The sequence below is a fragment of the Grammomys surdaster genome, unplaced genomic scaffold, assembly GCF_004785775.1.
Source record: "Grammomys surdaster isolate TR1022 unplaced genomic scaffold, NIH_TR_1.0 137, whole genome shotgun sequence".
Lineage (NCBI taxonomy): Eukaryota > Metazoa > Chordata > Mammalia > Rodentia > Muridae > Grammomys > Grammomys surdaster.
The window spans coordinates 935968-957981 of NW_021604595.1; the positions used below are offsets into that span (position 1 = coordinate 935968).

General features: G+C 50.7%; 2 protein-coding genes across 4 annotated transcripts in view; both read left to right on the forward strand.

Annotated features, from left to right (window-relative positions):
• The window catches only part of Fgd3 (FYVE, RhoGEF and PH domain containing 3), a 46602-nt gene extending 43255 nt beyond the window's left edge, over positions 1-3347 (forward strand). For 2 of the 3 annotated variants that reach the window (XM_028763192.1, XM_028763193.1), the window contains exons 16-18: positions 803-943; positions 1674-1814; positions 2440-3347. In XM_028763192.1, coding sequence (XP_028619025.1) covers positions 803-943; positions 1674-1814; positions 2440-2691 — 534 coding nt within the window. In that variant the 3' untranslated portion in view covers positions 2692-3347. The remainder of the gene's footprint in view (positions 1-802; positions 944-1673; positions 1815-2439) is intronic. The other variant, XM_028763194.1, reaches the window with a different exon arrangement.
• A 14873-nt stretch (positions 3348-18220) lies between these two features.
• The window catches only part of Susd3 (sushi domain containing 3), a 15248-nt gene continuing 11454 nt past the window's right edge, over positions 18221-22014 (forward strand). Inside the window, exon 1 of the mRNA XM_028763096.1 lies at positions 18221-18313. Coding sequence (XP_028618929.1) covers positions 18226-18313 — 88 coding nt within the window. The 5' untranslated portion in view covers positions 18221-18225. The remainder of the gene's footprint in view (positions 18314-22014) is intronic.

Here is a 22014-nt window from a genome sequence, read left to right on the forward strand (position 1 = left end):
TGCCATGACAGAAGGGACTCCTGTGCTGGGAGGGGAAGGAAGACCAAGACAGGAGCGAGAAAGAATAGCTCTTGGAATGAAGCTCTGCAGAGCAGAGGGTGTGTATGTGGGGTGGAGACCATGGTCTCTCATTGAGTGAGGGGGATGGGAACCAGGGTCTCTCATTGAGCGGGGGGATGGGAACTAGGGTCTCTCATTGAGTGGGAGGGTGGGAACAAGGGTCTCTGATTGAGTGGGGGGATGGGAACTAGGGTCTCTCATTGAGTTGGGAGGTGGGAACAAGGGTCTCTCATTGAGTGGGGGGATGGGAACTAGGGTCTCTCATTGAGGGGGGGGGTGGGAACAAGGGTCTCTTATTGAATCCAGAGCTAATCAGTTTAGCTAGGCTGGCTGGCCATTGAGTTCCTAGGATCTGCCCACCTCTGTCGTCCGAGCACTGGGACTGTAGAGGCAAGCCACTACACCCAGCTTTTGCATGAGTCTTGGGGACCTGAACTCAGATCCTTAAACAGGAAACTTTGCTGACTGAGCCATCCCCCCATGGTTTTGATGTACATTTTCTTGATGGCAGTGTCGTGGGTCTTCTTATGTAAGTGGGCTATGTTCTTTCCTTCTTACACATAGGGCTTTTGAACTCTGGGTGGTCTAGGTAAGGCAAGCAGGCCCTGAGCACTTAGGGAGACTAAAGTCACCCTTTGCCCTTAGATGAGACTTCCAGCATCCTAGAACAAACGTTTTTGCCCTCTCTGTACAGGTCTTTCCTCCTCTTCTGCTCAGGATGTATGGTCCTCTTGCCTTGCAGGTCATCTGTAGGAAATGCTCAGAGTTCAAGGCGGAGAACAGTAAGCAGAACCGTGTCTGCCGAGAGTGCTTCCTGGAAGAGCCCCTGGTCCCTACAAGCCCTAGCTCAGAGACGCCCACTGAGCTCAAACAGAATCCAGAGGTGAGTGTCCTTGGACCAGGACAGATGTAGAGGATATCTCAGTGTGGTCCACAGGCCTAGAATCAGGGCAAGATGCTTGGAGCATGTGCATGTCTAAAGACATCTCAGGGACTAGTCAGGGCCTGGGAACCACTTGCCTTTAGGAGTTAGATAGAAACTTGTGTTGGTCCATTCTGGGCCTGACTGGAGGTGAAACAGGAAACGGCCCCAAGTTTAGGCATTGAGGTCAATGGGGGACCTCCTTCACCTTAGGGCAGGCAGAGCTCTGTGTGTGTCTGTGTGTGTGTGAGCATATGTATATGTGTGTCTATCTGTGTCATGTATGTGTGTGAGCATGAATACATGTGTATGTGTGTGTGTTCATTCTTGCTATGCAGCTGAGGCCAGCCTGGGACTTGCAATCTTTCTGCTTCAGCTTCCCAAAAGCTGAGATTATAAACACATATCACCATGCCTGGCTTCCCCTTGATACTTTTACATTGCGCTAACCTGGGATGGTCTTACTCTCCTAAGACCTAAACCCTACTTGAGACCACATGCACTGTTCTACTGGCCTCTAGTGACCCTTAGAACCACAGAAAGCTGGCTCCAGCATGTATGCAGGCCTCAGCTCTGTCTCTGCGGTAGTCACCTACTTCCAAGCATGGGCCCTGCTCCAGCCCCAGCCTCTGCAGAGGAAGAAGACATCACTACATGTGAGACTACCCCTGACCTACTTTTCTGTCTCCAGAAGCCTCCCTCTGTAGATCCTCGGCCCAGCCTGCTCTGTGGTACCCTGAATCTGTCAGACGATGGTATGGCCTGGAGTGAAGTGTGGGCAGCCATCCCTGAGTCAGATCCCCAGGTGCTAGACCTGCTGGCAGGCAGCCAGGTAAGTGTCCCTGTCCTTGTTCATGCCCAGGGCTACGTGCTGTGAGTTGGGCTCTGTTACCACAGTGCACAGCCTTAAGCCTGAAGTGCTCATAGCAGGTCTGGGTCATTTCTTTGACCCTTTCTAGCCATGTGACCTGGCCTTCAACTTCTCCCAATGCCCAGAACAACCCTCTGCTCCCATTCATGGAAGACAGGTCCCTGTAATATGCAAAGACAGCCAGAGTGAGAACAGGCAGAGGCAGGGGACACAGGGGTTGGGCTCTCTTCCCACACGTATCCATTCATTTACACCTTCATTCATTCATACATCTCGGGCAGATAGATGCATTTGGGCCCTGCTGAGCCTTGCCTTCCGTCTCTCAGCTCCCATTGCTAAGTCACAGGGCTATTTTGCCTCAACTACTCTGGGACAGGAATTCTGAGGGAAGCCATGATTCCGAGGGAAGACCTCTGGTGAGGTTTGTTGAAGTGAACAGAGCCTCCTCCCAGCACCTACCTGAGAGAGCCTGTTGGGCAGCTTGTTCCAGTGACAGGCTGCACTGTGACGGGCTAGGCATGTTGGCCTGCCTGGGTGGCCACTGGCATGAGCTGGAGGCCCGACTGACCCTCTCTCTTTCCTGCAGGCTGGCCGACTGCTGTATAGCATCCCACTCTCTGGCTGTAATGTAACAGTGCCTGACCCTGAGGAGGGGCTGGAGGCAGGGTATGTGTGGAAGCTGCATCAGGGCTCACAGACCTGGTGGCTGAGCGCCCCCTCCACAACACTGCAGCAGCGCTGGCTGAAAGCTCTGAGCACTGCTCCACATGGGGACACAGCCGGGGACAGACCAGGGGCCTCCCAGCCCCAGGCCCCAGCAAGCACGGACACTCCATGAGCAGAGCCTCCTGTCCTTCCCACTACTATATTTGGCCTGTGTTCTTTTATGGGTGACCTTAGAAGTCGAGTGAAGGGACGAAGGACTCCTGTGACCACTGAGGATGGACAGGTGGCCCAGAGAAGAGTAGCTATGGGTCCAAGATCACTCAGCAAGCCTTAGACAAGAGTCGGGATTCTGGCATTGTGCTGAGAGCATGGAGAATGGCCACTACAAAGCAGATGTCATCTAAGAAGCCTGAGTGATGACACCAGCCCTCGAAGGCACAAGGAGGCCAGGTGGGCACTGTCCGGGGGTGATCATGCCCAACCTGGTGTGACATCACTCTGGGAAAGGCAGAGCCATCTGTGACCTGACCTGGTCTTTGTCCTTCTGTCCATTGTGTGACCTGGACCATGACTAGCTCCTCTGGGCTTCACTTCTCCACTGTCCTCTCCTGAAGCATTACTTGTCTGTTCTTCCTGCTGAGCCCATGAAGGGCAAGGAGCAAGGGCCTCCTTTTCCCACAATTCCCAGGCAGAGACACTCGGAGGCTGCGGGGAGCTGGTCCTTACCACTGTGTGTCAGGTTTGTGAGGCTTCAGGCTGGCCCCTCTGTGGGCAGTTGCCACACTCATCAGTATAAATAAATGCTGGCGGTTGGCAGGTGAGCACAGCCTTGGCACCATCAACCCCGCTCTTTACAGGGCTCCCTTCAGGGCAGGTGGTTAGGAGAGGAGCATAGATGAATGTGGCAAAATGGACAGACCACACACTCCTTACAGAGCAGTTCTGTATCCCTGATGCTGTAGGTAGTGGGCAAGCAGCTAAGTCGTACGGCAGGGTGGGGGTGCTACCACTCAAGATGTGGGGATCTTGTGACAAAGGTCATTGGGCTCAGGGCAGGGGGCTGTTTGCCTCTCAGGGAGTAGGAAATTTAGAGACCAGTGATGAAGTTCTGACTCTTGAGGATTCCAGCTCACTAGCATCAGTACAGCACTGTGTAGGAACAACTGGGCAGGCATAAGGGGCACTCCATGGCGGGGTGAGGAGGATTAGAGCCAGAAATGAGTGCTAGTTATAGGTGACATTGGGACACACAGATGAGGTGGGGCCTCAAGTGAAATGGGGGCCTGGGTTGGGAGTCCTGGTAAGGTAGGATGGGGTAGAAGTAAAACGGATGGGGCAGGGGTGAGATGGATGGGCAGGGGTGAGGTGGACAGGGGCAGGGGTGAGGTGGACGAAGTAGGGGTGAGGTGGACAGGGCAGGGGTGAGGTAGGCAGGGGTGGGGTAGGTGGGGCAGGGGTGAGGTGGACAGGGGCAGGGGTGAGGTAGGTGGGGCGGGGGTGAGGTGGGTGGGGCAGGGGTGAGGTGGACAAGATACAAGTAAGGTGAAATAAAGTGGATGGGGTGCAGGTGAGGTGTCAGAACACCAGAACACAGCTGAGTCTATGCTAGAGCCCCCTGGACTGGGTATGGGCTGCCTCAGGATTGCTTGCAAACACCTCTGCCTCCTGCTCACCATCTGAGCAGAATGATCCTCCTTCACCCTGAGGAAACTGAGCAGAACAAGCAGAGCGCCTCCACACCGGAGGAATGCATTGGAGGCCTTCTAGCTCCTACTCAAGTGAAGCCCTTACCCAGTTCTGAATGGAACAGTGCCGAAGGTGGCCCGGGTGACCAAGAACAAAGGAGGGGCTTTTCTTGGCTAGGTGCACTGTGTGGTGGACACATGGGACAGGCACAAGCCTTCAGCCTGTGGCCATCCTTCGCTTCTTCCTCCTGCTCATTGCAGTTCTGGCCAAGTGTTCATCCTCTGAAGAATCAGAGCCTGGAGAGGTGCTTTTGTACATCCTGTTCCCTGGCGAGTGCCTCTGCCCATCCTGCCCCAGGATGTGGACTAGTCAGTTTGCATCTTGGGGACTCCTGATGCTACCTGAGCAGAAAGGTGTATAAGTTACTCCTCTTGTTGCTGTGACAAAATCTTAGACAAAAACACCTTACAGAAGAACAAGAGTTTATCTGGCTCACAGCTTAAGGGTATGATTCATCATAGTGAGGAAACCATGGATGCAGGAGAGCTGGCTGTATTCTGTCCATGGTCAGGACGCAGAGGGATGGATGCTGGCTGTATTCTGTCCATGGTCAGGACGCAGAGGGATGGATGCTGGCTGTGTTCTGTCCGTGGTCAGGAAGCAGAAGAGTTGGATGATGGCCTTCCACTCACTTTCTCCTTTTTATTCCAGGACCCTAAGCCATGAGATGTTGCTGTTCACATTCAGGGTGGGTTTTCTCTTCTCAATTAAATGTTTCTGGAAACATCCTAATGGCATGGCCAGAATTTTGTCTTCTTGTGTGAATCCTAGCAGGTTGACAGTACCAACCATCTAAGTCACCCCTTGTCAATTCGACACTCAAGCAGGTCACTTTTAAATTGCAACATTCCGATCTTAGAAAGCCTTGTGCTCATTTTACACAGCAATATGTATTTAGTCCATCTCTAAAAATCTTCAAACCTTTCACAGTTTCAGGTTTTTTTCCCCAAGACATAAGTGCAAGACTCTCTCTGCTGAGTCTCAGGCAATTTTTGTTTGCTTGTTTATTTGTTTGTTTGTTTGTTTGTTTGAGACAGGGTTTCTCTGTGTAGCCCTGGCTGTCCTGGAACTCACTCTGTACACCAGGCTGGCCTAGAACTCAGAAATCCACCTGCCTCTGCCTCCCAAGTGCTGGGATTAAAGGCGTGCGCCACCACCACCCGGCTCAGGCAGTCTTTTAATTGCAAGGCCCTGTGAAATAAAAACAAACAAACAAGTTACATACTTCTAATATGCAATGGTACAGAATAAGTGATCCCATTTCAAAAGTGAGGATTTGGCCATGGGAAAGAGACTCAACAGTTACCGCTCTTATAGAGGTCCACAGTTCAGTTTCCAGCACCCATAACAGGGAATTCACAGTTGCCTGTAGCTTCAACTGCAGGGGATCTGATGCCCTCTTTTGGCCTCTGCAGGTACCTACATGCATGTGAACACACACATGCACACACGCACATGCACATACACAAATAAAATGAGGGTTAGAGGCACAACCAGTAAGATTGAACCAAAGCAGCCAGATAAACACCAAATCTTGATGCAGCGCCTGGGCTTCAGTGGCATCTTCTCTGGGCTCCAACAGCTGTGAGCAGGCCCTCTCCTGCACTTCTGTTTCCTGGAGCACATAGCCTGTCTTCATTCAGGTCCACTCCATACCTGCAGCTCTCCCCAAGACATCTCTCACAGTCAGTCTTGGCATCTCCAGTATCGTGGGGGTGTGACTCTAGGCTCTGCCTTTACAGCTTCACACAGTGGGCTTTTCAAATCCATCCACATCACACAGTGTCTGGGCTCAGCTGCTTTCTGGGATTATAGTACATGCCTCACAAGCGGTAAAGCTCCTGCATCTTGCATGCCTATAAAACCAGCACTAAGTTCTGGTTCTGGCTCCAGATGTAGTCTGGCTCCTTCCTTCTACCACGGCTGTAGTGGCACATGTGAGCCAGGGTGGCTGGAACAGAGGAAGCACTACTCTAGGTGGTTGTTTTCAAGGAGGAAACCTCAGTGGTATTTGCCAGCCAGGCTCTCTCCTTCCGAATGGATCTGTGGTCTACAAATGGGAGCCTTTCACAGGTGGAGTCTTGAGTTCAGGGTACCTTCCCTGTTGTCCTGGTGGTGATCTGAGGTTTCCCTTTAAGGGCGTTAAGTCTTTAACAATGACAGCTGCTTTTCCAGCAAGGCCTCATGGGACTTTACACTCCCTCACACCCTTACTCGCTGAGCTTCTCACCTCATATCTTGCTGCTCCCATTTCTGCTGTAGACTGAGAAGAGGCAATAGTGGCTGAGCCACAGGCTCAATGCTATTCTGTCTTGAAATATCCTCCACCAAACCAATTAGCCTGTTATCTTTGAGTTCAGCCTCACTCAAATTTTTGGGTCACGGACAGAGCTTGGTTGAAGACAAGATTCTTTGCCAGAATGTCACACATGACCTGTAGCCCAATTGCCCATAGAATCCTTCCCTCTCTGAGACCTCATGAGCCAGGCCCTCCTCAGTTTCTCTCATGGCCCATTAATCTCTGTTTTCACGGAGAACTCTAGGGCTTTCCTCTTGCCGGCCCATTCCAAAGGTCTAAGAACCACATGGTCAGGTTTACTGCAGCAATAGCCCTACTCCAGGTACCAATTTTCTGTATTTTTTTACTTTTTTCTTTGTTCTGACAAAAACGTGGATTTTGCAGGGGATCCCCAGTGTGAGGTTGCAGTCCTTCAGGGTGCAGAAGGCCTGAAGGCAGGGGCTTGAGACAGCTGGTCACCTTGCATGCAGTCAGGCAGCTGAGGGTGATAAACACTGCTGCTTGCTCAGCTCCACTTCCTTTTTATTCAGTCCAGGACCCCAATCCCTGAGATAGTGCCCTCCTTGCTAATTAAACCTCTCTGGAAATACCCTCACAGATGTGCACATGTTTGTCTAGGTGACAGTTAAGGACAACATCACAAAAGATTCTACATCCAAATACTTAGGAAATGGTGTGAAACCAGGGAGAAGAGGGTTCCACACACAGGGGAAAACCAGTGCTATGTTAGCACTCAGCCCACTGACTGCCTCACCTGGAATACCACCCCCACTATGCCCAGAGTGCTGGCTTTATCCCCACAGTCCCAGGGAAGAGAGGTCAGCTTCAGAGACAGGGGCCACCAACCCTCTCTGCCACCTATGTTGTCTTTGGAGATTGGCATTAGGCACCAATTATCCCAAGACCTTTCTTGATGACTTTTAGCAACTAGTCCAGGCACTGGGTGTCCAGGAAAGAGAGGTGCTCACCTTTGCTCTAGGTATATCTCAGGGGTATGGCAGGGAGAAGTCTGCACCCAGCCAGTAGTCATGGAGGCTGCTGCATGGTGATCCCATGGCTAGATTCTTCGGTGGCTACCTGGAACTGTCTTCCTTCCAGAGTTCCTCACAGGCTTGGGTGAGGTCAGCTGTCCATGGGTGGGGTCTAAGCCTGTCCATCCTTCTCAACATTGCCAGGCAGTCCTCCAACAGTTGATGGTTGCCCGCCCACAACACTTCTTCCATGATCATCCATCATTATAGGTAGAGCATTCCTGAGGAGAAGACTGAGAGAGAGTGAGGACCCACCCAGACCATGGGTTCCTTCTCCCAGACCGGAGCTCCACCTCTGGTTGCTAGGGTGTCAGGATGCCAGAGCTACAGATCTGGGTGAGACAAGGTGGGAGGCAGTCAGATCAGAGCAGACTTTGAGAAAGCAGCAACCCCCACCAACATTCTACACATTCCAGACCATTAATGCCAGGCCTCTTTGGCCTGCCCAGCCCATAAACGTCTGAGTTGAGTGCCTGCTCCCGGGTAGGAGCCCTGACACCCTCCTGCAATTCCCAGGAAATCTGCCTCTTAGCCACTGATGATATGGTCCCCACAGTAACACTGAGTCACTTCCCAACCTATTAGTTTGTCCTTGGGTCTGGAGGACCTAAAGACTTCTCCCTGCTGGGTTGTAGGCAACACATGCCCAGATGTCACCTTGGGTAGGAACATTCCAGATATCTCATGATGGTACCCACCCTGTCTGCCATCTTTGTTCCCTCTGTGCTTTATTTCCCTGTTTGCCAAGCCAAGATATGCTGGCCTGGGATTGGACTCTGTCATCTCTGACCAGCTGGGGTAAGATGCAGGACAAGAGGAAACTGTGCTCACAGGTGACATAGGACAACAGGAGGCTGTCTGAACAGGTCTCAGGAACATGGATGATCTCAGAGAAGAAATAGGGGCTGGGAATGTGTCACTGCACCCCTGAATTCTGGGAAAGTCAAGAGTGTGCTAAGAAGTGGGCTCCCTACTCTGCATCTACCCATTGCATGGGTAGGAGTAGCAAGTGCCCAGTTCCTTCAGTCCCATGGATTGGCTCAGGGTGGCCATGTGACCCAAGATGGAGGGTCCTATGACCATGGGAGGACCTTTTTGGAACCAGAAGGAAGACGTTCTCATGGAGGCTGATTTCTCAGGCAGAGGTGAAATCACACCAAAATATCGATTTCCTATTAGATCAGACCTCCTTCAAAGGTCTGACCTGTCCGACACAGCAGCTGCCAACGGGGACCAGCGATGTCTGTTAGAATCTCTCGTCCTGCTCACATTCCCTGCATCCACACACCAGGCTCACAGCACTCCAGTGAAAGATGAGACCCTTTCTCTCCTGCCAGGGCCATACCTGCCCTACAGGAAGCTCAGTTTTCAGGGCCCTGACAACTCATACAAACACTACACCCCCCCCCCCTTTCTTCGTGAGTCTCCAGTCCAAAAGGGAGCCTGGCTTTCCCTTTCTTTATCAAAACTCAAAGATGTAAATCATTGCTCCTTTTGAAGCAAAGCAAGTCCTGTCTCCAAAGGACAACGGGAAAACAGTACTGACAGCAGCAAAGCCATTTCTAGGGGAGACAGCTTTTCATCTCAAGGCAACCCACCTCACAGGGAGCAATCCTGGCAGTGTGAGACTGAGTCCTCGGTCCTTGCAGAGCCTCATTGGAAGTCGCTTCTGTCTTTCCCCTCTTACAGAGGATTATGTCCCTGCTGCTCTCAGGAGCAGACTCTGCAGTACAGGTTCAGGCTCAAGGAATTCATTTGGAACCCAGTTAAGGGAGGTGTCAAGCATGACGATGAGGACACACACTGATACAGGGTGTGAAGTATTGATGGTGCCCCCTGATCCCTGTCTTCCCGGAGCCTCAGATGAGGTCATTGCTGTGATTTGTGAGGTATGGGGCTTCATCGAGGCCCAGGATATTTGAGGATACTTTGACTAAAGTGGCAAAAAGACAAAGTTTATTACAGAGCCCAGAGCCCAGCATATGTCACAGGGCCAATGGGAAGAAGGGCATTTGGGAAGTGTGTCTTTGCTGGGGCCCACCGTGCTGCTGAGGGGAGTCTCCTGAAACACTAGCTGGGCTCACCTGAAGGTTACACAGGGCTGAGGTCCGGGAACTTCGGTTCCATTTGTATCTTCTTTCACTTCTGTGACCAGTGCATGACCAAAGCAACTTAAAAAGAGGAAGGATTTTCTTTGACTCAGGCTGTGAGGGTATGACCTGTCCTAGTGGAGAAGTCACAGCAGCAGTGATATATGCTGCAACTCTGGCCTCATTCTCCTTTTTATGAGAATTCAGCACCCCAGACCTTGGGGTGATGTTTTTCTTTCAGGGTGGGCCCTTCCTGTTCTGAAAACTCCTGCACAGACACATTCAGAGGGGTCTCGATGGTGATTCTTCATCTAGTCAGTGACAGTGATGATGGACCGTCACAGGTACCAAGGCTTCAGAGTCAGGGACCAAAGGCTCAAGGTCTAAAGGAGGAACTGAGGAAGGATACCTCGAGAGATGCAGGTCCCATCATGAATCTGAGTATGAATGAGAGGCTGGGCTGTAACATAGTGGGTAGAGTGCTTGCTGCACAAACCATAAGCCAAGGAGTATTGAGGGTTTTTGGAACCAAAAGAAACTAGGGAGACCTGGGTAGAATCATTCCTCGAAGTTTTCAGAGTATGGCCAAGCAGAAACCTCAGTTTTAGCCTGGTAGCTCTAAGTCAGAAGTTCTCAAGGGGTCACGACCCCTTTCCTTTGAAAGTCGAAGGACTCGATCGGAGGGGTCACCTAAGACCATCATAAAACACAGATGTTCACATTATGATTCGCAACAGTAGCAAAGTTACAGTCCTGAGGTAGCAGCAACATAATTTTGTGGTTGGTGTCATCACAGGATGAGGAGCTGCATGAGGGTCACAGCATTAGGAAGGTTGAGAAGCACTGTTCTAAGTGCAGAGTGAGCCCCTGGGAGCCTAAGCTGTCAAGTTTGGTACCCTGCACGGCAGCACTACAAAAGCCTGCTGCTGATTGTGTTATAGGTACACATTTGGGGTTGGGGGAAGAGGAGAGATGGGGGGCTGCTGCTGCCGTCACGGAGGTGGGGGTGGCATGTTGCTGTCACGGGTGCTGAAGAGTGTGTGGATAGCTTGGGAGTTGGATACTGTTGGAGGCTAGGAGAGTTTTGAGGGATGCTATAATGTGGAAATTGTTAACTGTTCCAAAAGTTCACTTACTGAAGGCCCAGTCCTCAGTATGATGATAGGGATGAGACTTTTAAGAGGTAGATCCTGGTGGGAGGTCCTGGGTGCCTCCTTGGACAAAAGTGTAGACCCTAATCAGATGTGACTTCCTCCCATGAACACACTTACCACCAGTCTCTCCCAGAGCTGAGCTGATGCTGACGTCACATCCTTGAACCTTCTGAATGGAGAGTGGAGTGGACCTCCCTTCTGCATAAAATCCACCTGCTTCATGAGCTTCTTTAGAGCAAAGCAACATGCCCTGATACAAGCACCTGAGAATCCTGGAGCTACGTACGGCTTTAATGTAGCGTGAACTAGATGTCCCGCATAAGTGTCTGGCCTGTGAATATTTGGTCCCCACTTGGTGGCTGTTCGTGGAGGATTAAGAGGTGTCTTAGGGTTTCCACTGCTGTGAACAGACACCAAGACCAAAGCAATTGTTATAAAGGACAACATTTAATTGGAGCTGGCTTACAGGTTCAGAGGTTCAGTCCGTTATCACCATGCAGGAAGCATGGCAGCATCCAGGCAGACGTGGCACTAGAGAAGGAGCTGAGAGTCCCACTTACTGTTCCAGAAGCAAACAGGAGAATGCTGGCATCCACAGCCAGCTAGGAGGAAGCTCTCTCAATGATGCACTTCTTCCAATGAGGCCACACCTCCTAAGAGCGCCACTCCTTTGGCCAAGAGGAAGGGTAGCCTTGCTGCTGGAAGTGTGTCACTTTGAGATTTCAAGACCCCTGCCATTCTCATTGTCTCTCTCCTGCTCCTGGATCAAAAGCTCTCAGTTGTTGCTGCCACTCCTGCCTTTGCTCCACCATCATGGACTCAACCCTAAGCCCAAAGAAACACTCTCTTTTATAAGTTGCCCTGGTTGTGGTGTTTTGTCACAGTGGTAGAACAGTAAGATAACCGTGTTCCCCAACAACGTGTTAGAGACTTAATGAGAGTGTTAACAGTGTTGAGGTGAAACCTTACATTCCACTACTCAGAGGCAGATTTGAAGTAAGCCCCTCCCCTTCTGCTGTGTGATTTCTTAACTACTTCTCAAAGCAAGTAGAAGGTCCCTGTCAGACCCAAGCATCGGAGTGTTGACGTTCTAGCTCCAGAACCGTGAGAACTTCACCACTGTTTATCAATTATCCAGCTTGTGTTATTCTGTTATAGTAATGCTAGAGGGATTAAGACTCGCAGAAATTGCCGCAATTACTTTTAAAGGTGTTCAATATCCCTAGCCATCAGGAAAATTAACCACTCTGAGATACCTCCTCACTCTAGTTAGAATGGTCATCATCAATAAATCTGACATAAATATTAGAGAGGATGTGGAGACAAATAAATTTTTATTCACTGCTGGTAAGGTGCTAATTAGTGCATCTATGGTGTTAATCAGTTTGGAGCATTCTCAAAAAAATTAAAAATTGAACTACCATATCACCCAGCTATTCCACCCCTGAGCGTATACCCAGGGAACTCCATACCTTATCCTAAAGATATTTGCACCTCATGTGTATTGCAAACAATTGGAAGCAACCTGGTTGTCCATCAACAGATTAACATGTGATAAGACCCTGTTAATAAATGAAAAGAAGAGATAAAAAGGATAGGAAGGACGGGACTGCTTCTAGGTATGGTGGACGGGAACGTTTATTATAGATATGTGGGAGAGCATAGCCAGAGGTAGAGACACCCGGGAGAGTCTAGAGTGGTCATGACCAGACTGAGCAGAGCCATATGGGAAGAGAGGAAGGGAGAGGAGAGAGTGGGGAACCAAAGGCCAGGAGTTCCAAAGGGATCAAAAGAGTAGAGGAAAAGGACCAAGTAACCAGAATGGTTGATTATATAGGGAAGAGCAGCTGGGGGATAGCCGTCCAGACCCTGGGCTGGAAAGTTGTGGGGAGCAGGGTATGCCAGCCAGGAGAGCCCAGGAACAGGGACTGAGGGATGCAGGGAGAACCTAGCAGCACGGTCCACTTTGAGATGCTAAGTAGGGACCTCAGCCATTTATCTCGGGTTTGAAGCCTAACAGGTACTACATATAATCCTATTCAGCTCTAATAAAAATGAAATCACAGATTTTTCAGGAAAAGGGGCTGACGTATCAAGCAAGGTTATCCAATTTCAAAAAGAAAAACGTGTGTTCTCCATATGCAGAATCTAGCCAGTATGAGCATATGTAAATAACACGAAGAAAAGAGAACAAGAAAGGGTAGGTATTAGTGGTGAGGAGGGACTTCTGTAGCTAAGAGACACGCCATTTGCTTTCGTGGTAGATAGGTGTATAAAAACATACTCAATACTGAAAGTGTAAAATCCAGCGCAATGCTCCAGAGCTTCAGAATCTGTCCTAACTGTACAGAAACTTATTGAGCTGTGTTGAGTCTTTGGGTCTAGTTAATTTTAATGTGATTTTTTTTTGCTACTTTAAAATAATTATGTGTAAAGTCTTTTTTAAGGCTTAAAAAGTGATTGTGGTAGAAATGTGGGCATTTATTTTAAGGTTTTTCTGGTGAGGACTCAGAAAGGAGAAGCAGAGAAAGCTGTTGGCTATGTCGGCCATAAACAGAACGTTAGCAGAAATGCTGAGATGCATCCTGCCTGCAGGGTCCTAGCAGGACTGTCACAGGCACTGATTACAGAGAAAGTGCTTTTCTAGAGTGGTGGGAAGCTGGGAAGAACAGTGTAGGCAGAAGGTGGAACCCAGTAACAGTAACGCTGGACATCTACCAAGCAAAGTTTGCTTCAGGCAAGGTGTGGATGATTCAGTCTAGGTTCTCCTGGGTGCTTGTAGTAATTACTGAGCAGTGTTGTGTGGCAAAACTTTATGGGAAGACACAACACAGCTCTACTCACCCCAGGCAGGGAGTCTGTGACAGACCAAAATGTATGGATACCACTAAAGGCCAACATAGTGAACCAATGAGTTTTATTGGGGTTACTTACGGGACTATGGGATGAGGGTTTACTTACAGGAGCAGAAATGACTCAAAGACAGCTGCGTCACCAAAGGCCACCCCAACACAGGTGACAGCTCACAAAAGCTGAGAACCTGAAGCATACTGCACAGTCTGCAGGGTCTTCAATAGGTTGGAGAGTGTCCTTTCTAAGTGACACTGATCTAAACTTCTTCGAAACTGCTCTGTTGGGTGTCTGCCTCTTCCAGGCAGCTGGTCTGGTCCCAAGGTCTTCTTTGCAGTTCAGTTTCCTCTCATCTGAGAGAGACTCTCAACTTTTATTGCTTACTCTGACAGGGAGGGATAGAGTGAGTCTGGTTAGTTTCATGGACTTCCTGAAGCTATTTTGAATTGGTTGCTCACTTGAAAGGCTTGTAGGCAAGGATGGAATGATTCAATCTCAGAAGAAACTGTTACACAAGAGGAGAAAGACTGAAGAAAGGAGTGATTGGGCATGTTCACAGCCTGTCCAGTTTGCTAATATTAGGAAATGCATTGTTGAGAGTGGTCTGGCTAGGCAGAAGTGACTCCTGACCTTAATCCCAGCACACAGGAGCCAGAGAGGCAGGCAGATCTCTGAGTCTGAGGCCAGCCTGGTCTACAGAGTGAGTTCCAGGACAGCCAGAGCTACAGAGAAAAATCCTTGGGAGGAAGAAACAAAGAAAAGACAAAGAACACTTGTTTAAAGTGTTGCTGGACATTTTAATTGAAGAAATTAGGATGTGGTCCATAGGTAATGGATCATCTTAGATCCAAGAACAGAGAGGGGATCCAGAAATATCTAGGGAGGGAATCTCTTGCCAGATGGCATCCACAAGTTACTCAGGACACTGACAGGTTTTCTGAGACTGCCACACCAGGAGAAATGTGGATAGCTTGGACTGGAAGGCATACATGGGTGAAGTGAAAGAGCCAGATCTTGGAGGGCTGCAGAAGCAATCTGGAGAAAGCAGGCTGGTGGGTGCTACCAAGATCCCAGTGAGCAGGGTCTTCCTGTGGGCTCAGGAGACAGAACATCAAGCCACAGGGGATTATTTTAAGTTCCTAATGGAACTTTGCTGCCGGGGTTCAGATTTGCTTCGGACCAAATCACTCTCCAAACACCCAAAATAATTAATGTAGGAAGAGTAAAAAGTTATTTGGGAGGATCTGAAATGAACTGTGTTGTTCAGGGCCAACCCTCACCGGTGCTTCAGGCCTCTGCACAGTGAGAGATCTTTAAGCAATTTGCAGGGGCAGAGTCTCACCAGGCTTAGAGGATAGTGGGACACTTTCCTCTACAAGCCCTAGCCTGGAGGGAGTCAAGAATCCCTCCCCTAGAAGGGGAGGGACTTAGAGGCCCCTCCCCTCACTGGGATACATTGTCTTCTGTGATGTAGCTACTAGTCCTGTGCCTACACTCCTGTGATGAAACTCACTGGTACACACACACACACACACACACACACACGAATACCTTCACTGAGTTGGCTAGCCACAAACTATACTTTTCACTGAGTCTTGGAGAAAAAGACAGGAGCCCCTAAAGGAGTGGAGCCTTACCCAGGACCCCAGGAGGCCAGGCCCAGCCGGGACAGAAAGAGTCAGAATTGAAACACAGGAACTCCACAGTTGTTAAGATCTAAGCAGCTGCTGCGGGCCTAGCATGTGTGAGGCATCATGAGGGAAGGAGGGCAGGACTGTCACGCTTGTCTGGAGACAACCAGGCCCTAGAGGCCAGCCCTTCTCAGTACGTGGGTGCTAGGTATCAAAGAAGCTTAACAGGCCCCTGAGAATTAAGCCTCTGGTCACCCTTGAGTGACTGGGTCACCTTCTTACCTTCCAGCTTATCTGGGAGCAGCCTCAGGCTAATGAAAACACAGGCTGCCTCTGGAAAGCTATGCTTGGAGGGAACTCTTCAGATCACTATAACAAGGCTAATCCTTACAGCCAAGTGACCTTGGACCAGACAGACCCCTCTCTCAGCCTTGGTTCACTTGTCTGCAGAATGACTGTCATCTCATAGCTTGCTTGCTTGCTGGCTTCCCTTCCAGTTTTTTGTTTGTTTGGTTGGTTTCTGACTTTACCATTGCTTTTGGTTTTTAAGATAGGTTGCTCTAGATAGAACCCCTGATGCTCTTGGCTCCACCTCCCAGGTGTTGGTCACGGACACGAATCACCATGACCAACTAACCTATATCTTCTCTGACAAAGCACGGTGGCTTTGGGGATGTTTGAGATTGTTTACGAGTATGCAGCTCTGAGAAATATCTGTTATTGAGAACTGGAGAGGCGGTTCAGCAATTAAGCATGTTCGTTGCTCTCTTGCAGAGACCTGAGTCTGGTTCCCAGCATGCACATCAGGCAGCTCACAACTGCCAGTGACACCAGCTTTCCGAGGGTCTGCTGCTGTCTTCTGGTGTCTCTACAGACATTCTCACTTCCTCCCTCCTCCTTCTTCTCCTCTTCCTCCCTCCTCCTCCTCTTCTTCTTCCTCCCAAATTTGTTTCCTGGTTTTAAAATTTTAATTTAGCATGTCTACATGTGTGTGCACATGTGTGTGCACATGTGTGTGCACATGTGTGTGTGTGTATGTGTGTGTAAAGGCAGAGGATTACTCTGTGGCTCTCTCTTTCCACCCTTAGTGGATTCTGGGGACTGAATGCAAGTTGCCAGGCCTACACAGCAAGCACCTTTGCCCACTGGGCCATCTTGCTGGCCCTATTTTCTGTTTTCTGAGTAGACAATACACTCAGTCCTTGTAGCTAAGTCAGAAAATATAGGAAAGAGAGTAGAAGTCCAGAATAAAGAATGCCTGCAACCTCACTGCCCAATGGCAGTCAAGTGTGAGGGGGAGGAGCCAGCCTCCTGACAGTCTTCCCTGTGCCCTGTTGTATCCTTGGCTCTTGAACTGGCCTAACAGGTGGCAGGCAGGAGCTCAGTAGTCACCTCTCTACACACACACACACACACACACACATACACACACACATATCCTCAAAGTGTCCCCAAACCATCATTTCTGACCCTGAGGTGGGTGCTAGTTGTTGACAAGCTAACTCACCCAGCCAGGTAGGACTGCAAAGTGGTCAGAACCCAGCATAACCAATTCATCTCCTTCCCTCTAACCTACCATCAGGAAATTTCTCCTAGCGGCTCCCATGGACAGCTCTTACCTGACTCTCTTACCCTTTGACAATGGAATGTTTGGGCTTGCGTCCTTGTGAAAGGCTGGGGGGGGGGTGCAATTCCCATTCGTCTGTGGACTGGAGACTAGAATAAAGAACCGAGAAAGCAAGAGCTGGAGGGATAGCTCAGCAGTGGAGAGCACTGCTGTTCTTGCAATGAAATCTGAGTTTGGTTCTCAGCACCCACATGGTAACGCACAGCCAACCACTGGCATGCAGAAAGTGCTCATACATACAGGCCAACCATCCCCAGGCATAAAAGGGAAATAAATCTAAAGAAAAGAGATGCTCTCCTGGAGACTTCGAAGAGCTCTGGCTCTGCCCAGACCCCATCTCTGGCCCCACCTCCTGTATGATGAGATAACATGGTTCTGTTGTTCCGTGGAGTTCTGTCTGTAGTGCTTTGTTCTGCAAGCCTAGGCAACATCCTCACCCTCAATAACCTGTTGGCCAGCACTGCTGAACACGGGGGGGGGGGGGGGGGGACGGGGGAAGGGGCGGCGCTGAGCGACACGCGGCGGCGGTAGGTGCCCTAGTACTTGCGGTTTTCACGACCTTCACAGCTTACACCCACAAATCAGGGGCATTTTAGATCCAAGTCCCATCCCTGAGCCTACAGGCAGCTGCTCTCACTGGCAGAGAGGGGATCACACAAGGATCTCTGGCTATGTGGCCAGGAATTCTGGTGTTTCAGAGTATGGTGGGGGTGCGGTGGGAGAGGGGTTGGTATCACAGTGGGATCTGTGGATGGACTTGCCTTTCACGCTGTGGCAGAAGGGACACAAGCTTGTTTTCAATGTAAGGACATTGAAGAAAGCCACATCACATATGACTGACAAGTTCAAGTGAAAAGGAGACTTAGTGGGTGTAACCAACCCTGACTCCAGCAGAGAATGGGGAGGCTGGAGATCGGTGATCTACCAGGACATGCACTCTCCAAGGTCACCTGCCTGGCCCTGGAGTCCAGAGGTGGTTCGGGAGAGGAAACGTGTGCATACAGACAGCTCTAGTTCAAGGGATGACTTCGGGGCGATCAGCCTGGAGGTTCACCATTCTCTGCACCCCACCCCCATCCTTCAGGTGTCCAGTTCCCACTTCGGCCAGGCCGGCCCACTGCAAGAAGTAGGCCGGACCTGACTAAAGTTCAACACAAGCGCCTTGGAGGGCGCTCCCTGGGTGTGGCTAGAGACAGCCACGCCTTCCAACGGCGCGCCCCTCAATTAGGCCCCGCCTCCACCTCGGCAGGCTCCACTGATCGCTGCGGAGCGCTCAGGATGCGCCGAGTGTCCGCGACCCTTCGGGGCCGGGCGAGGCCCCGGGGGCGTGCTGGGAACACAACGCCGGTCCCAGGGAACCAGACAGGTGAGGGCTGGGGCTGCAGATCTCAGCGCCCTTTTCACCGACGGAAAAGTGGAGGGGCGAGGGGCTGCTGTGCTGGGGACCCTGTCCAGGAAGGGGGCGTGCATCGCACCGCCAGGGCCTTCTCGAGAACAAACTTTCTTCTTGACTTCCCGCCGATCCAGCGGGCGACCCCAACTGAGCCGAAACGGGGCAGCTAGCGGCCCGAAACCAGGCGGCGGACACCTTTTTGCGTTTGCACGGATTCGGCGACGGTCGCCCCGCGCAGACCCAGACGCCTGCGGAAGTCGGAGCAGGCTTCACCTGGCGGGTTGTGCGACCCGGGGTTGGAGGGAGTCATCCGGAGTATCTTCAGGGCTACAGAGTTGTTGTTATCTTTGGTGACTACTCCAGCCTCACTTTCCAAAAGGGAAAGTGAGCCTGTGAGAGAGGAGATGCTTAGTGGGTTGATCCAGCAACCAGGACCCAGGTTGCGTCTAGGCTGTCCAAGGTCAGAGGTCTCGGGGTGGAAGGGGGGGGAGGGAGGGAAAGCGGTTGTTGAGTGTACCGAAGAGGGTTCTATACTTGATATCAGCCAAAAGGGCGAGAAGCGATGCTGATGTCAGCTTTGCTCACTCTTAGAAGCACAACCAAAACCGCATTTCTCTCAGGAGCTCAGTCCTGTGTCTCTGTGGAGGGCTTAGCCGCATTGCACTGGAGGAAGCTGAGATCTGGAGGCACACTGCCCTCACCCTAGCCCAGTGGTTCTCAACCTTCGTGATGCGACCCTTTAATACGGTTCCTCGTGCTGTGGTGACCTCCAATCATACATTTATTTCCGTTGCCGCTTCATAACTGTAATCTTGCTAGTTATGAAGCCTATTGTAGATAACGGTGTCTTCTAATGGTCTTAGGCGATCCCTGTGAAAGGGTCGACTGACCCCCAGGTTGAGAAACCCTTAGCGGGTTTGATTCATTTGATTACCATCCCATCGTGCCAGCCCATTGCTGGCCCCACAGGTGTGGCAAGTTTTGGCTTTCTAAGTGTTACTCCACAGGAGTGCCTTTGTGTTTGAAGAGGCTAACCCTTGGCCTGCTACTGCTAGGGAAAAGAAGCATTCTTGTGAGTACCTTCTGCATAGTAGTCTGGAGGAGTAGGTGTCACCAGCTAGGAGAGGTGGATGGCCTTGCCCGAGGTTATCCCACGGCCCTGAGGTGGCCTGAGGCCCTGCTGAGTTTGCAAACAAAAGGCTATTTGCATAGGAATCTCTGGAGAAAGTCTGAGAGTCCAGTGTCTCAGTTGTCCCTTGCCCTGCCTGTCTTCAGGAGAGATCAGCGTTGTCACGGTGTGTCCTTTGCGCCCAGCTTCCAAGCGTGTCCCAGGTACAAGGCTCCTTGTTGGAGTTATGGTTGCAATCCTCTTACCTGGGCTGAGTCCCTACCCCTGTGCCTCAGTTCCCTTATGAGTTACTAGGCGAGTGCCTGTATTCCTGCCCCCAACTGTGAACGGGATTAGCAGAGTATAGTGAGAGCCCTGGCTCTTGAATAATAGCTGTGGGATTTCCTTAGCCTGTGGCCTGTCCTGTTTGTTTAATGGGCTGGGTAGGGAAGGGAAGGGAAAAGAAGGATTCTGAAGCCATGTGGAGATAGTTTGGTGCCATCAGAAGATAATTGAGAGATAAAATTATAGGGATGTGTGCCTCCCGAAGTCTGTAGAATGGGCCCATTACTGAGTAGGCCAGAGGTATTCTGGAGGTCTGTGTTCTCCTGTGGGTAGGACTCCAGGCAGGACTAAGAGTGTTGTCATCCCCCCCCAACCCCTACTCAGCCTGGGTCTCCTATCTAGACTGGATAGAGGGTTTGGCTCTGCTCCCAGGGCAGGGCAGCTCCTGAACTCCTTAGTCCGGGAGGTTTTCCAGGAACGCAGGGTTCCCATGGCTGGGGGCCACCTCCTGCTAACCCCAGAAGGGACCTTGAAAGGTACAAGAGGAGAAGCTCAGTGGTTAGGTGCAGGTGGGCCTTTTGAATGTGTTCTCAGTTTCATCACTGCAGCCTGCTGTGCCCATTATTACATAGGAACAACTGAGGCCTAGTGATAGCCAGTGTGAGTCAGCATGACGCTCCCCACCCCTTGCCACCGTATACACCCCAGACGATTCAGAGATACGTTTTCCACGGGAAGGGAACACATAGTCTATGGTATGGAGCCCAGCCTAGATGGCCTATGGTTTCAGGCCCATAGGAAGATGGGCTCAGAGAGAACAGATGACTTCTCTGAGGACACAAAGCCAGGCCATGGGCCTTACATACTCAGTATTAAGACCACAAGTTGTCCTCGATGCTGGTGTCCAGGGGTCCTGCTTGTTAGAGTGTCTTCGAATGGATAATTCAGTCATCTTTAAGAAGTTTGAATTCCATCCCCACTCCTCCATCCCCCATGATTCACATTTGCCATTTGGAGAGATGCAGACCCAGAGCAAAATTATATAAGGGCTCACTGGCAGGTGGGAACACAGGCCTGGCTACCAAAGTCCCTAAAGGCTCTGCCCAGAGGCCTGCCTTCCCTTTCTCTGTATTCACACAGCCTCTGCCAGCATAAAAGGGAACATATTAGAAAGGTCAGGGTGAGGGGGCCATGGGCTCCAGGAAGGACAGAAGATGCTGGCTCTGCCTGTGGTCCAAGGTTCCAGATAAAAGATTAACAAACAAGGCTCTTTCCCAAGGCATCCAGCCAGCCTCAAGGACTGGGGGAGGATGGTGCTCCTCCCAGATCTAGCTACAGCACCTCAGGGAGGAAGGGCCTGGGAACCGAGCTACCACAGGTGGACTGGGTTGAGATGTCAGGTGGGTAAGTGGCCTTGTGTGCCCATCTGTCCCTCGCTCTATCCGCTAAGCCTGGAGGGTCAGGCTGGATCACACACAATTTTTCTATGAACATTAATTCCATTCGCTTTTCTTTTTCTGTTGCTTTTAGCTCTCTTGAAGATTTACTTCCACAAAAACAAAAAAAAAAAAAAGTGGTCCCCAGGGTTACTAAAGTAAGATCTGTACCAGAACAGTACCCAGAGAGAGGGTGGAGGGTCAGATGCATGGACACGGCGAAGGACTGGGAGATATACAGTGTCCAGTGTCCTGAGACAGTACACAGAGAAGGTTCAAAACCACTTGCTGTCAGCTTAGCTGAGTGCCTTCCTGAAAACACGGGGTGTCTTCTAGCTCAGTTAGGAAGTAGACTGTGCCTGCTGGGTCTGGATCTGGAGGGGCAGTTTTGAGCAGTGGAGGGGCAGATGGGGCTTGATTTTTAGATGCCAGGTGTGGGAGAGTCTGTGAGGTGTTGAAGAGGAATAGCTGTGGGTCTGTAGGTTGAGTTGGGGAGGGCGTCTCTCTCTGAGTGAGTACATTTTTGTTCCCTTAGTTTTTGAAACAGTGTTTCTCTGTGAAGTCCTGGCTGTCCTGGAACTCACTCTGTAGACCAGGCTAGCCTCTAACTCAGAGATCCACCTGCCTCTGCCTCCCGGGTGCTGGATTGAAAGTTGTGTGCCTTGAGGAGGTCTCCTTGTGTGGCTCATATTGGCCTCGAACTCACTATCTTGTTTCACCCTCCTGAGTATCTGTGCCAGTATTCCCAGGGTTTGCAGGCTTCATAGGAGCACATATCTCTGCCTGCCCAGTGCTTGCGCTCGCGCTCTCTCTCTCTCTCTCTCTCTCTCTCTCTCTCTCTCTCC